General features: G+C 42.1%; 1 protein-coding gene across 2 annotated transcripts in view; it reads right to left on the bottom strand.

Annotated features, from left to right (window-relative positions):
* LOC109856236 (autophagy-related protein 16-1) overlaps positions 1-16,632 on the bottom strand; it is a 446,352-nt gene that overhangs the window by 8,406 nt on the left and 421,314 nt on the right. For both annotated transcript variants that reach the window (XM_020431280.1, XM_020431283.1), the window contains 3 exons: positions 10,817-10,996; positions 9,700-9,784; positions 9,465-9,611 (listed from right to left, as the gene is read on the bottom strand). In XM_020431280.1, the coding sequence (XP_020286869.1) occupies positions 9,465-9,611; positions 9,700-9,784; positions 10,817-10,996 (412 nt within the window). The remainder of the gene's footprint in view (positions 1-9,464; positions 9,612-9,699; positions 9,785-10,816; positions 10,997-16,632) is intronic.

Here is a 16,632-nt window from a genome sequence, read left to right as displayed (position 1 = left end):
TTTGACGTTCGACGTCTTTGGGAGGCGCGCATTCAAAAGCGACGACGACTCCGCGTAGTGACACCGACGAAATTCTCCGGTAGCAGTGCGCGCTGTTTCAAGTTCGTGTGTCCCACGATCCTCCCCCCCCCTCTCCTTCTGTCTATCTTAGATACCAAACTTCACTTTCACCCACAAAGTGAGGCACATGAATGCGCGATAGTTTAAACACAGACGCTTCTGGACTCCGTGAGTAACTATTGCCGTAGCGCTTTAACTCTGCGCGCAAGTTTCTCGTATTTCCCATTATTCTATACACATTAACAATTTGCGTTTTAACTTCGCTATTAATTAAGTTTCACTCTAATGAAATAAAAATGATTAGATAAGGCGTCGTGTGAAATGTTGTTCGGACGGAAAATGTATCAAAAAAACTGTTAAGTGAAATAATAATTAGTTTTCTATTTCAATCTCTCTCTCTCTCTATCTCTCTCTCTCTCTCTTGAATGATAAACTCACCTTTAATTCATACTCGTGCATAATGCACAACTGTATTTCCCTAATGTTTGAACATTACAATATATTTCACGAAATGCTCCAATTTAATTCAGAGTGCTACGGAATAATACCACAAAGTATAATTCGGCACTTTGTTATTTTTACTGGAAGCACTGCGAATTGTGTCTCTATATTTCAGTAATATACAATGATATTTTACACAATATAAACAAAAGACACGCTAAGTAATTGCGTGTCTGAACAATTTCTGTAACAATTAAATACATGATTTATATGTAAAATTGCGGATTTTGTAAACACTTTTCGTGAAAGAACCGAAAGAAAAGAAAACTTGAAATGTACCTAAATATCACTTATGCCCGTTTTAGTCTTGTTACTCGTTAGAATTTGAAAGCTCTTTTAATACCAGTTTTAAATAATCACGGGGTGCAATAACGTGGTTGGAAAAAAAAAGAGGAAGAAGTTTTCCGACATCCCTCGCGTGAGAGTCGAACGCGGCGAGTTTATGTTTAATATCACATCGTCTTGCGCGTCTTAAATCGCGTGCGGACTAGACTAGTGTAATCTCTTGCCGTTTAAGCGTTTAAAATTACGCGGCTAATATGGCAGATTATCTGGAAAATTAAAGCTTAGGCGCGAGCGAAAATATTAGCGTCATTAAAATACGCACAAAATTGGATGTTCGCTTGCAGATAAAATTATATTATTCTCGCACTCGCGTCATGTGTGTGCAAACAACAAAAAAATGGTTTTATTTCACAATTTCAATGGGACAGCCGTATCGCTGCGCATCGGGATCATTCGATAACTTTTTTGGAGCCGGTTTTATTGAGCAAATTATTTGTATACAAAAAAAACGCGTATACCTGTATTTTCGATACATATGCATGACATTTGCGTGATGCATTCGTGAATTAATATCGATAATGTATCTTTCGATTTATTTTATGTGTGCTAAAAAAATGTTCTACATATTCATACGCCACAAATTATGTTTTTAATAAGGAAATAATACCCGGTTGACGAGCTAGATCAAATCAATCATCCCGGTTCTTGAAATCACGAACTCGCGCCGTATTGAAAATTCCCTCGTATTGTTTATCGAGTATCTCATATATCTCAGCGTGTGCGCAAAAAAAAAAAAAAAAACTAACGCGTGTAACATGAAAATCCGTGATGCAATTCCATCTTTCCATTCGTGATGTTTTATTCTGATTTCGCTTTTTATTCCTGATATTTCGCTCATAATTGAGCCGAGGGAAAAGTCGTGTAGGAGAAGCTAATATTGAAACATGATATATAAAGCTGAAATCAATAAAAATACACAACGTGTCGGGGAACGGTTGTGTGACACTCCGAATGGAATAGACGAGAGATCTGGGGAAAAAAAAAAAAAAAAAAACGTATATATCCGGAGGCGCAATAAAGAGACACGATAGAATGTTTGGTAGGCGTGACACGTATCGATTACGAAATTATGACGCCAGCGGGGGTACATTCTGTTCTCTCTTTTTCTCTTTCTTTCTCTCGTCGATATATAATAATATCTTTTTAACAATTTCAACACGCTCTTGTACATGATATATAAGTTTTTCCTAATATCCGCTACGCGGAGCTGAAACTTGTTTATTTCACGGCAATTACAATATTACTTCGTGGCCGGCAAACCGACCATCGCGGCCAATTTCGCGGAATATATAGTATGCGTGATCATAATGGACACGTCGATGAATACGCGGAAAATTTATTAAGTATTAATATGGGCGACTTCCTTGAAGGAGGTACGACGCCGCGACGTCGCCGCCGATCGAAGGATAATTCGAGCACGTGCTCAGGCAAAGAGTCTCGTTCCGTGGCTCGTGCGCAAAAAGCGAGGTATTTATTGCACCGGTATCTTCTTCTCTTTCTGTGCCGGCGACGTGGCCGCATAAATTCGCGATTAATTGATTACACTCTTTTACTTCTGTTGTATTATTAATTGTATTTTATATATGCGTTGGGGAAATATGCGCGTGTAGTCGTTAACTCGCCTACCTATTCAATATATTCCTCCGTAATGCGTTGGTATTATCATCATTCTTGATTCATTGCGCGCCACACATTGCGTGTTAATTTAGAAAGGAAATATTCATCCTCGCTTGGATGCGCAGCGCGAACAGAAGTTTTTTTCGGTCTCTTTCTCTCCATCAAATCTTTATTTAAAGTGGAAAATATATATTCGCGCCAGGATATTTGTGTGATTGATTTCGTATAACGATGTAATAATTTATTCGAGGTTTTCGCTTAGTGGCAAAAGTTTTATATTGAGAAAGAGAGAAGAGAAAAAGAAAGAAAGCGCGCGAGAGAGAGAGAGAGAGAAAGAGAGAAGGAAAGAGAGAACACATATTTTCGAATATTTTTAATAATATTTTTCTCGCAAGTATATAGTACAGTATTAGCTCGTGTTAATACATATCCCGATTATACTACGTTGTACCTGTTTGATTATCAGTTCATGTTAACATTCAACGCGAGCTTATACTACACGCATTTCGGGATCGGATAACTACATTCAGCACTACATGTGCAATGGGATAGCGGGATTTAGAATGTTATCTAAACTGTCAATGATGCGGTAAATTCGCAAGCAATGCCTCAGTAAAGCTTTAGCTAGATGTAAATTACATTAATTTGTAGCGAAGAGACGACGAAAATTCTGTTTATACTCTTGCCAGAACTATTACACGGTCTTGTATGTAACATGAGATTGTTTTGTTAGATCGATGCCGCAAACAATTCTAGACGCTTCTTGATAAAATATCTCAATATATTAGAAAACTGTTTCATTAATTTTCTTTCTAACAATTATGTCGACGTCAAACATTTCTTATTAGACGGGGAGAGAATGAAAAAGAGCAATATCACTCTATCTGTTTCGCGCAACAAATACATCTATCCCACTAAATTGAAATATTCGCTTCGGATCATCATTGCTACTTGCGCTAAAAATCCGTACGTCCGATTTGACGGAAAGCTTTTATCAAGGACTGTCCGTTGGCGGCGAAATGTTCGTTCGAGGAAAGAAAAAGAAAAACCGGTGAACGATGCTCGGTCAGGAGGAGAATCGAGAGGAGAGAGAATGGGCGGTCGCGGGGGATGAGAGTTGACGTGTATATATCCGTGCCAACCACCAACTGGCTGGCACCACGGTGCGCGGAGGGGATCGGAATGGGAAAAACAGATAAAGACCTCGGGCACCCGGTTGGCTCCTGAAGACACGACGAAGATAAATGACATAATATCGCGGACCCGGACCGGCCGATCATTGCCGTGGAAACGAAATCGAGTTAAAGCGAGAGAGGATCGCGCGTCACGGAGGTAATTGATCTTTCGCGATGCTTCGTTAACGTCGGGCGACAATGAAATCGGGGTTTCTCTCCCCGCCGGTCCTCATCAAGGAAAATACCGAGGAGATTGGCTCAACGGCATCTTCAGACACATCTCTTCCCCGACACACAACGATACATATATACATATGTGTACACGTCGATTGGATGGACGCGACAACGGGCGAGTACGAGAGAGAGATAATCTAATTCTTTTCACTTGACGTGTTTTCTTCCGTTCTTCCGCACCACTTGTTTCATTCCCGGGCACGGCGCTGAATTTTCATTACGCGCGTCTGTTCTACCCGCGCGACGAACGGGAGAAACTGAACGTTTGTGCACGCGGAACTTCCGAGGAAGGGGAGAATGAGAGGAAGCGGAGGAATCCGAGGCGTGAAAAGTGCTATGGTGTTACCGCCGAGCTGCAGATATAGAGCGCGGGAAATGAAAGTTCGCTAGGGCGCGGAAGGAAATTGTGCGAATGGGTAAAAGGATGCGGGCGGCGAGTGCGGAGACGCGCGACGACCCGCCGCGCGACTCTCGCGAAGTTTACGAGAGTTTAGGCACTAAAGGGATTACGTGGTGTTGAAGGGGGATTACCGCGCAGAGAGCAGTACTAGAAAAAAACGCATGAAAAATATATACTAATCGAACTGCTTTCCGCAGGATTTCAGTTATACGCTCCCGTAATCGTGGACTATCTCTTCTCGTAAAATACGCGAACGCATGCGTGACTGAAATATAAACTGGCGCGCTAATCTTTTACGAGGCGTTACTTGTCAGTCGTCGCGAAAGAAAATAACAATTTATGTGCTTTGCACTCTCTCTCTACGCACTTGTATATATTCACTAATAATAAGTTACGACGGGGTTGCGCAGAAATCATGCGGCAAAATGATGTTCGATCGCGCGATTGGTTCAGCGACCGTGTCGAACTTCAAACGAGCGTGAGAAAACTTTTTTGTTTTGTCATTCTTCTCTTTGTTTTACTATTATATAATTTTTAAACATCACAAATCATTTGAAGACAAATTGTAGAAGAAATTTATATTATTAATTGTAGAAGAAAATATTGCAAAATATTTTATATCAACGCGCACTCGATTATTTACTCTCACCAATGTTTTTTTTTTGTTTTTTTTTTTTTAACATCGGTTTTAAAAAACACCCTACTGTTCGAGTAACGATCGCGATGGAATGAAAAATATGTCTGACGCGGCCGCGCATTTTCGCAGCCGCTCTACGCGGATGAAGTTTCGAATGCGAATATAATGAGGTCACTGATTCCGTAATGCGCCGGGTTCAAATATCCTTGGAGAGGAGAAACTGCGCTTTAATCTCAAAGCTCCTGAGCCTTCCGATCCCGATCCTCCCCGTCTCAGTCCTCCTAATTACCTGTTCTGCTATAATCACGCGGCACTATTTATTCGCCAAGCGGGATCTTCGTCGGGGATCGCGCAGTAAATTCCCGCCTTCCGACGTGTGTACTGGCGGATTCTGCCGGTTGATTGCAAATTAGAACACGAACGGGCGCGTAAGCTTATCAGCCGATACGATTGCGCGTTCGCGTCTAAGTGCTCTCGCAGAAAGGGGAGTTATGCCAAATGACCCCCGCGACAGAAGAAACAGCAGTTGTTTACCGTGGGCTTATTAGTGTTACGCGCGACCGTATTTTTACGTAGCCTACGTATATAATCGCAGCAGAAATCATGCGGGAAAGTGGAGGAAAACACGGAATAATTAAATACGTTATGTGGGAATAACATGAATTCGCTAGAGATGTTGAAATCCGCATGAGATTACGCACGCAGCGCTTATTTTTTAATATTGTTCCTTTAACGATGTATATTTTTTTATCTGGCTTATTAATTAACGCGCGCAAAAAAAAAAAAAAAAAAAACATCTCGTTACGAACTTCGCGTTATTACTTGCGCGCCGATTTTTCCTTCGTACATATAAAGTGTTTAATTATATTCCGTAATAAATACGTAATGTTTATCGCGTCTCCGTTGGTACAGATATCGCAGAAACGAACGTCGTCACAAAACTGTTAGGACTGTGTTACCTTAATTCGCGCACCGGCGCGTTTCGCATAACATCTAAATTTCATATCTCGCACTGCGACAAGAGGCAAGCGGCGCAGGAGTCACACCGCGCGAATAAGCGCGGCAAAGAGAGCGGCGCGCATTAAATACCTACGAAATCGTATCCCGCGTTTCTCGCGCGACGACTTGTCTCCGCGAGACGTGGACAAAGAGCGAGACAGAAAGAGAGAGAGCGAGAGCGAGAGCGAGAGCGAGAGAGAGAGGTGAAAAGGAGGGTGAAAGGGTGAGGCGCTTATTAAGTTAGTCTCGGGGATGCCTGAGCGAGCACGAACATGCGAATTATACGATCTTCTCGTGCGATGCAACAACCGCGAACGACGGCCGCCGGTGAAGTTGGCGCAGGCGAAAACGAAGACGAAGTCGCCGAAGACGAGCGCGCGGCGGTGCTGTCGACCGGGGATAAGGGAGCGAGGACGACGGAGGACGACCGCGAGGAGGATGACGATGACCACGGGACGAACGCGCCGGCTATATCAAGCCTCAGCCGGGGTGAAAGTAATAACAGTGAAACGCGCGCACGCGCACACAAACTACGAGGAGAGAGGAACCGCGCGCGCACACATCGGCGGCGGATGTACGTGACTGATGCTTAAGCTATTTTTTGATACGACCGGTACTTAGATGCACGCCGGACTCTCCGCGAGAGTCGCCCGCTGGGCGCTTCTCTCTCTCTCTCGGTGATGCCAACCACCAAAGAAACCCGCGTCCTTGAGAGACTCGAAGAGGCCGAGGACACGGCACGGTCGATCGCCCGAGACGTGCGCGCGCGCGCGCACGCGCGATTCCGCGCGGGGCGGGAGCGACGATAATTGTGGAACGGATCATCCGTGAGAGACTCGGAGGCCAGGATCGGCCAAAGCCGATGATGAACGTCGGTTGCGCCTCGAGTGGATAAAATGGGGTGGAAAATGCGACAACACTTTCTTTCGACACCGTATATCCGTTTCTCGTCTCTTCGATTTGACTGCCGTGGAGAATAGCGCGATATAACAGACTCTCTCTCTCTCTCAAAGAACCACAGAGTGTGAAAATTGGACGGAGCTTCGGCGCGGCATAGTTCATCTGACAGAAATAAGTGTACGACGGGACCATTATGCCGGTCATCTAAATTTGCAAACATTAAACGTTAGCAAATGCGCGCCGTCGTAATTATGAACTATTAAACCGTTTACGTTCGTAAGCGCTCCAACATACGCGTAATAACTAATTGCCGTGCTACCGCGGACGTGATAGTATGATTGGTACGAAGCACGACATGTTTCAATTGAGAATAATTAAACGTTATCGCCATTTAACGACCACACGCGGGTTATTCCGCGTTTCGAGATCACGACTCACGGCCTTTCGACCTGCGACCGGACGATTTTTCCGCATTTTTTCCAGACTGTTAAATCTCAATTTATTAACTACATATATATATATATATATATATATATATGTATATTGTTAATAAATAAATATAAATATATACACATATTACATCAATATTATTACAAAAAAATAAACATTTTAATCATTTAACAATCATTCGTTAATTACTGATTTATTGAACAGGATGAATTTCGCAAAGGTATTGTTGCGCCAAATAACCCGGAAATTGTTAACCGCGCGCCCGCTATTGGTTTACAGATAATATCGTGTTTGACCGCCGCTCCCTCGGTAATAGCATAATTGACGTTTTTAATGTGTAAAACATATCGATTTTCCGCACCTCGGCGGGAAGCGGGAACGTTCTTTACTTATGTTGCATTCCCCGGGAGATGCCGCCGATTAGCGCGTCCATCAAACCTGGGACTTGTGTAGGTGAAAGAGCGCCGAAGGCACGCGGACGAGAGATACGCGCTTGGCCTGTCCATGCCACTTTCGTTTCTCGCGCTCCTTTTCTATGGGATTTTCGCATTCTCTCCCGTTTTCCGCTCGTCTACGTGAGGCGGTGCAAGAGGGCGACGAACGGATCTTCGGTCATTCAGAGTGACATATTCAATGGCGATAGCCGACGTGGATGCCGATAAAAGTTTGAGAGAAGGGATGCGTACGTAAATTGACGATATCGCAAGTCATCCCGGCTCGATATATATACATATATATGTATTTATATCGAATCTATATGTACGGACCGAGTGTGTGTGTGTGTGTGTGTGTGTGTGTGTACGTGGTTGTGTGCTAAAGTTGGAGCGGAAATCGGGTCACGTCGAAATATTTTCTTAGATACCCTTCCTGTCTCTTTCTCTACTCACTGCGAATCTTGTTCGTGTGTGTGTGTGTGTGTGTATATACATGCGCGCGTTGTGGACCGGAGGAGGACCGAAGTACTTGAGGAACTTTTCGTGTCAGGTGGGTATGCAGAGCACTTGAAGGTGCCTCGTAAAATTACGGGCGCTTTGGTGCTCCAGCGAGCGAATTTAAACGAGAAATTCGCATTCGTCGGTTCGAAGCATATTGTGACAACAAAAAAAAAACACGACAAAGAGAGAAAGAAATAAATTATAAAGCGGAGATGCCCCCTCCCGAAATAGAACGTACGAAGGTCCTAACAGCGGACTGTGCGGTGATATCGATTTCGTGACCGCAAATAAAGTCGCGCGTTGTTGGCGCGCGATCGAGAAAAATGTCGTTGTCGTCCGGATTACGGAAAACGGTCTCTAGATCAACGGTCGCAGACGCGCTGACAGAGTAAGAAGTTAATAAAACGATCGGGATTACGAGCTTCAGGTGTAATTGCACACTTTGCGCGAGATATCGTTTCTCGTTACGGGAATATAATAATATAATTTATTTACACACGGACTCCGATATTATATACATAATAACGCGATACAAAGCGGATGTTTGTCGGACGCGTATTGTAAATAAAAAGTCTGCAATAAAACAGACCGTATTGAGATAAGACGACGTGCTTTATGAAGGATCGCCGCGGCAACTTGCCATTCCAATATCTCGGATTAGCCTCTTGTAGATCAATATTCGATAAAATGTCGGAGAGAACAAAATTTTTTTAATATGTTTCTTTTTCATCAAGCACATAAAATGACATACAAAAATTTATTTTCTTCCCGTATACACGTCCTTTTTATAATAGGTCCAAGCTTTAATATCGTTATTGCACATTCCGATCGATGCGAAAAGAGAAATGTAATTTTTTGTCTCTTGGATAAAAAAAAAAAAAAAAAAGCTATTCAAGAACATATAATATGCAAACGCTCGCTGAAAGCTATATCGGAGAATGCGCTTTGCAAATTGCATATTATGTAACGTCGAACCATACATTTCGCTCGATTAACTAAGTAGAATTATTCTGCAACCACTTTTGTGAAACACCTTTATAATTGCAATTTATATTTTACGATATGACTGTAATAGTTTTCACATTGATTTTTACGTAGCGGTGAGAGATTATACATTTTAAAAGATAATCGATAGATAGATAGAAAGAGAGAGAGAGAGAAATGTTCCACAATTTTTCGTATTTTTATTATATCAAATAATTTCTACTTACGAGTGTCCCTTCAGTATCGTTTCAATTGCGTTCGTTGCTATAGACCAGATGAAGACGGAACTGTCCGCGGAACCGGCCGCAATGTATTGTCCGTCAGGACTGAAAGCGGCTCTCGTCCAATCGAATCCCACTTTGAAACCGTCGGCGCTATAAAAATAAAATAAATCAACGCGGTGATTTACTGCATTTGGTAAATTTATTTTAGTCACGAGTATATACATGATGTACAACTCACCTAAACGACCCAACAATCTTCTTCATTCGCAAATCAATCAACTTGACCGTGTCATCCCTCACGCAGCTCAAAAGGTAATTTGCGTCTGCAAGCAAATAGAATGCGCCCCTTTATAAATAGATGCAATCGCGGCGCGGCGCGTATGATGAAGTAATATTTGAAATTGTTTGCGCGCAAATGTTTACGAGATTGCAAATCTCAACTACGCACACAAATATTATATATTTTGGAGCGCGCATTGTCATTATTAATAAAAGTATAACGTTTACGGAATGTATAAGCGATCCAAACAATTTCGAATGCGCTGAAAAATCCGGCACACGAAAATTTATGCGCGTTGCGGTTCACGATGCATCGAAACGATCGGTTTATGCAATTTCGTTCATATCGATCTGACGTATGCGAATGACTCTGTCATTCGCATTCGTCGTTAATTCTCGTTAATTTCTCTTTTAAATGAATGCAGGAAACAACTCGTGCGATAATTATTCTTTATTATAATGATATATATATATATATATATATATATATGACGAAATTAAATGAAAATGCGCGCACATACCTGTGCGCGCTATGTGCATTCGAACAAACAACGTGAGCGCACGAAAAATATCGAAGAGGCACACATGATACACCGGCTTTTAACTGCGGAAGTTAACAATCAGAGCGATGCTGCTTCACTCTTGAATTCATCTCGCATTCTGGCAATATCGAGATTAATGAAATGCGATAGAACAATATGTACCTGAATGAAGAGCGCTCTTGAATCAACGAAGTACACTCGTAACCCGATACAAGTGCGCTTTAAGGATGTTGAGAAAATTGCGCGAGCCAATTCATTCGTGTGATTAGGCCGTTGCGATAAAAAAATTGAAATAATTGTTACGCGGAGATAAAATTCACATGTGAGAAACGCGCGCGACGCGTTGCGTACTGACGCGTTCCCGCGAAATGTCGATTAACATCTTTGCTTTTTTTTTTTTTTTTTACTGTCCACACATTGTTTTCCATACATTAATAAAATTAACTTTTGATCGACTTAACTGATTCAATTTTTTAAATATATTTTTATTTTTTTTATAAAGATACAAACAACTGTGAAATTAATTTTACTTACCGCGAGATAAATCCAGCGACGTAACTTTGCCCTCGAGCAAGATATCGTTCGAGCTGGATTCCGCTCTGGTATCCCAAAATCTGATCCTTTGATCAAAATGACCGCTAATTATCGTCGATCCAGCTCCGTCCGAAGTTACGAGGTCGTTACAACTCGATCCAGCAAATTTTGTCTCTATACCTGCAAAGTCCATAAAGTCCCGAAAACTCTTTAATAAATACGCACATTCATGAGATCAGTCATCGCAGTTCTTTCGTGTTCGATTATTTTAATTAACCATACATCCGTTTTTTTTAACATAAGATATGTTAATTTTGTTTTTGAACACGTGAAAGAAACTAAATTTTTTTTATAGTATTTTTCTTCTATAAATATTTTCTATATAAATAACACTGAAAAGTAATTATCGGCGATAAAAAATATTCTATAGAAGCAAAAGAATAAAACAACTTACAAAGAGATACGAAGATAGTAAACTACAATAATTTGTTAAACAGTTATAACATTTCGCAAACCAGCGACTGGCACACAAATACCCCGATTGCAATTTTGCGCATACACATATATCAGGCGAAATCATTCGCGGTGAGTTTCTAATGTAGGAGAATTTCTCAAAGAGTAATAATCTGATCAAATTAAACGCTTTACGCATTTAATTTGAACATTCCGCGAGTGGTTAACGGAGTTTACGTCCTCGCGCGCGAATTGCACGTAACACACGCGTCGTACTTTAAACGGAGCGAGTTAATGCAGTTGTATCGAATATGAATCACGGCTGGTTTCCCTTCCCGCTTCTCTTTCAAACTATAGTTGTTCCCGGGCAAGCTTTCATCGATCTGTACGCTGAAATAAGCAGGATTTCAAACTTAATTTACGTCGGGAAATGACATTCGCGTCGCCGCGTTTCCGCGAAGCTCTTGGAAAATCGCTGCAGGAGCTTGAGCGCGCGCGCGCGCGCGCGTCGCGGAAACGCCCCGGCATCAAGACTGGAAACAGGATAAATTACGAGTTTTCCGCTTACAGCTTTTCCCCCGTGTCTCCCCCGTACCGTCGTGTTTCCCACTACCTTTTCTTAACCTCTCGCGCGCGGCCTTTGTGCGATTACGAATCTGCGCGCGCCAGTTTCCATTCCACTTTATTGTGAGCTCCACGTTAAATCAAACGTGATTTACCGCCCGATCGATTAGTCCGTCCAAGTTTCTACTGTCGGTTAGCGGTTTGATGTCCACGGTTTCTCCACTCCTGAAGGTAGTATTACGAGCTCCAATTACTTGGACGGAGGAGAAAGCTTCTCTCTCACAACTAAGTTTCCTACTTGTAGCTTTATGTTGCGAAGCGAGTATAGAACGTGCGTTCTGTTATACGATCGCGTCTCGAAAACTATCTTTTAACCGCGTTGCCCGAATTTCTCTGTGATAAAAAAAAAAAAAAACGTAATTATAACGCGATTCTCTTTCGTTGTGCGGAGAATATAAAAATGTTGCCCGGTTTTGCAAAAAATCTCACAGTGTCGCAGATGTCATTGTTGAATTAAATTCCCCCGATACGCGCGTCCTAGGATTTCTTTTTCATCGCTACTTTGTCGACACTTTTGCATCGTGGCATTGTACGACTCGGATAGAGATACGTGCATACACATACACATACAACGACAATGATATTTGCGCGCGCTCGCAATCCTCGCCAGTTCGACACACACAAGTTTCGCACAAAATACTTTACAAGCTTCAAACGCGGTGAGTAGGGCACTTCTCTGGAAGCAATAAAATTTCTTCTAAAGTGCGTTCGTGCATAAAGAGAAACTTGTCGACAATTCTTGCTTCACCTGCGCGCCGTGCACGCGGCCTCGCAGACGAACTTATCTCGCAACAAGTAACCGCAATGTATTCGTGGCGCGCCTATGGAAATTCAACAAAATACACGAGACGAGCGCGCGGTTAATAAACGCGAACGTAAAAAATCATTAGCGGGTAAACCGTATTCCCGCGTAAAACAACCGCGGCGAAACGAGCACAAAGAGGCTCGTCCGTTTTTACTGGCACTCGGAATAATGCGCGAACGTTTCCGTTTGATGACTCCAGATTTGAATCGTAATGATGATGACGGCGAAGAGTGTTGTCTGACTTAATTATCGCTCTCTGAAAATGTTCCTGACACCGCAACACCAATGTTTCATCCCTGATATCGTGTTAGACAATCTTTCTCCCCTCAGGTGCGAAATTGTTTACGCAAAAAAAAAAAAAAAATATGTCGTTTCTTCGCAGATAACAACAGAAAGAAAAACTCGCTCCCGCAACTACAGTTTTTTTTTTTTTTTAAATACTTTAACAGTGTTTTTATGACAATAATTTTGTTTACTGGCAAAATGTGAGAAAAACATTATTTTTAATTAAATGCACCTGATTGCAATAGAATGTCTCGTGATTGTTTCTGGTATTATTCTTTTTCACAATTTCAGTGAAAAAAGCTCAGTTTTTTGTTTGAAAAATATTTAATTATTCCCACACACAAGTTAAGATACATAGATGTTCAACATGGATATTCAACTGTAATAGAAGGCGAGAACTCTTTTTTTTTTCTCTTAATCTTCTTATTTGAGAAGTTTCAATCCGTGCAACAAACTCGCGCAAGGTGTACTCTCGACCATAATACGGTCTCTTACGTACTAGTCCTTAAACCCGAATGTATTATTCAAGTAAGTGCATTATATATATGCTATTAACGTACATCTATCCCTCAAACGAGGCATAAAGGATTACCGGCTTTGCGCGTAAGCCGTCTTCAACCGTCAGCCATGATAAGAGCTTTCGGGGATGTTAATTTGCTCGTGCGCTTTTCGTATTAATATGTATTTTATATTAGCGTAAATTCACTTTACACATACGATGCGCGAATGCGACAAATAAAAATTTTTTCGGAATTACATCGCCTCTTATTTAAAGAGTCGCGCATTATGTTGATTTTTCCTAATGAAAAAATTCAACAGACATTTTCCTCTCGATAATAACTTGAAATTTAATTTTTATTATTTATCTATATACTCGTTATTAAAATATAAACACAAATATATCACTCATTTGTATCCACATTCATATTAAAATATTTATACATATGCAAAATACTTTTGGGAGAATGGCATTCTTTAATAAATATTAATACTTTCAACATTATTCGCTGATAAATATTTATATATTTTTTTATTACATATTTCTTTCTCTCTGCGTGTCGCGCGAACTTGAAGAATGAATAAAAGATTTCAAAAAGCGGTTTTCCACGTGCTCATTACGCACGGAAGAAAAAACGACTAATTTCCCATTTAAGTGCGGCTCTTAAGCTGGAACACACTCGCGGGCTGGAGAGGCGCGATCTGCATACGTCAGACGTACAAGCGGCTAGGCGGTTAATTTCTCGGAACGTTAGAGCGGTTAGCGGGTCCCTTTTCAGCGAGCGAGTGGCGAACCCGCGCGCGGACACGGAGAGGCGTTTTCGTCGTGGCGGTGTCGGCGGAATCCGTCTGTCCGTGGCACGATTGTGTCCGAAGAGAGTCGGCGGCGACTCTCCCACACAGGCGTTCGCACACGAAATTGCCGCGACTAGGATAGATAATAGCGCGATAGAAAACAGCTGATCCACTTTAAGCGTCCTTTTTGTCTTAGAGCGCGTTCGTGGTAAACAATAATTCACGCTTAAACGCCCTTTCAGCGCCCGCTTTCCCATTGTGCACGCCTCGCGTTTGGAGATTTATTCGCGCGAAACTTTTGTACAACCACCCCTGGGTCGCTCTCCCCCCACCCTCACGGCCGGTCTTCCTTGATAGCGTGGTTTTCGCTATTTTGCTGCAGGACCCACCGCTCGACAACAAAGGCCGCCGCAAGGCAGAAAGAGAGAGAGAGAGAGAGAGGGAGAGAAAGAGAGAAACGGATGTCCTCGGGTGTATACCTGTGTATCCACGCAGGTATCCGCGCGCCACGACGTGCGCACAATTAACTTGGACTCTCGGCTACCGGGTGACCCGGCGACGACGACGACAGCTATAAATCATGTGACAAAGTTAAGCTACAGGTTAATTACACACCTCGCACGACTCGCGCGCGCGCTGTTATCTATGCGTTGCATAAAAAATAAGACAAATTCTCGCTCGGGGTGTCACGACGAGAAGAGAGCGCGCGGCGCGGGCACATACGCGCGCGTTCACCGCGCGAAAAAGTTTCGGTATTTATGTAGCAAGTTTGATGGGCCCACGCAAACTCAGTCCCGACGATTTGTGACGGCGGCTCGACTTCTTACATTAATTATCGCCTGCGCGCCGCAGCAACTCCGACACTGTATCACTTTAGACGACTTGATTTAAGGAGATACACTTTTCGAAATTGCACTCTTCAAGTTTCATAAGGGCTTGCAAAGTAATGCAGTTCTCGCTCGCTCTCTCTCTCTCTCTCTCTCTCTCGCTCTTTTCTGTTTTCTCTTTCTCACGCTGTGTGTACCTGTTGTGGAAGAAACTTCGCACTTTGCGCTTTCAGTCTTAACTTAATATAAGAGACACGCAATTCTCAAGCGCGTTTATCGCGAACGCGATTCATACATCATCGTTTCCCCGGACGATTATTTATAATCGCGCGGGTAATATCGCAATTAATTTTTTTAATTGTCCCGTAAACCAGCACGATGTTCATAAAACTGTCACGCGGCTCTCGCGAGAATGTATAGTTTGTTTATTTTTATTTTTTTATTTTTTTTTTTCACAAAAACCATATGTGCGCGGAAAACAAATTGGTTTTGATAGCATTCACATTTGATTTTGTATACCTACTCAATAATCTGTGGCAATTTACTGCAGCAGCCGCCGCACACCATTTCATTTGCGCCACTGAATCTATTTTTTTTTTTTTTCCGTCGAGTACTTTGTATAAGGGTATGAAATGAAAACGAATCAATGGCTGTTGAAATTTGTCACCAGCTGCGGCTCGATTGTCTCCCCCGTAATTGAGATCAATCGTCATATACATGAAATGGACAGTGACTAATTCTCGTTTGACAAAATACGTCCGATTCAGAGGAAAAACTTTTTATATTTCGTATTTTTATATTTTTCACCGCGTGTGGCGCGCGCGAAGGGTCGTCCGTATTTGTATCGGGAAAATTCAAAATATAGGTTAGGGTCAGGTTAGATTCGGTTGGGTTACGCGCAAAATAGATTATCGCGTGTTTTATATACTGTACACGTAAGAAGTGTCAGAAGTGACGCATAAAAATCAAACTCGAAAAATACAGAGAGGGAGGAGAGGAAAAACAACACGCGACGACCAAAGTCACGTGACTTTACTTTAGTCACGTATCGTGAAAAACTCGAAACGCATCACGCCGCGAGTATCATTTGTCGGAGCGATTGGTACTGTCGGAGGTGTTGCCGGCGCGAAATCACCACGCCGACGTGAAGCACTACCTATTTATCGTGCCTCTTGATGATTCTTTCTTTTTTCTTCTCTAACTCACACTTCCTGTCTTTCTTTCTTTTATCTTCTTTCAACGCGCTCGTACATGTATGCCATCTCTGTTAGCAAGCACACGAACATGCGCACATTTTGGTCGCACGACGACGATAATAATGACGATAATAATGACGATAATAAATCAGAAGCACAAACAAAAAAAAACGCAACAATACTTTTTTTAACAATTAAATTTTATTGAAGCTCGATAAGTTACTAAACTAAGAAATATATTTACGGTCATCCAAGCCGATCGCAGGATGTTGTGCGAAAAACTGCGTATATATATATACAGGGTGTCCCAGAATTGGTTTAACATCTCTCGTA

This window comes from Pseudomyrmex gracilis, unplaced genomic scaffold (assembly GCF_002006095.1).
Source record: "Pseudomyrmex gracilis isolate BER0280 unplaced genomic scaffold, ASM200609v1 scaffold_111, whole genome shotgun sequence".
Taxonomy (NCBI): domain Eukaryota; kingdom Metazoa; phylum Arthropoda; class Insecta; order Hymenoptera; family Formicidae; genus Pseudomyrmex; species Pseudomyrmex gracilis.
Note: the sequence above shows the minus strand (reverse complement) of the source record. Positions and strands in the feature narration are given on the sequence as shown.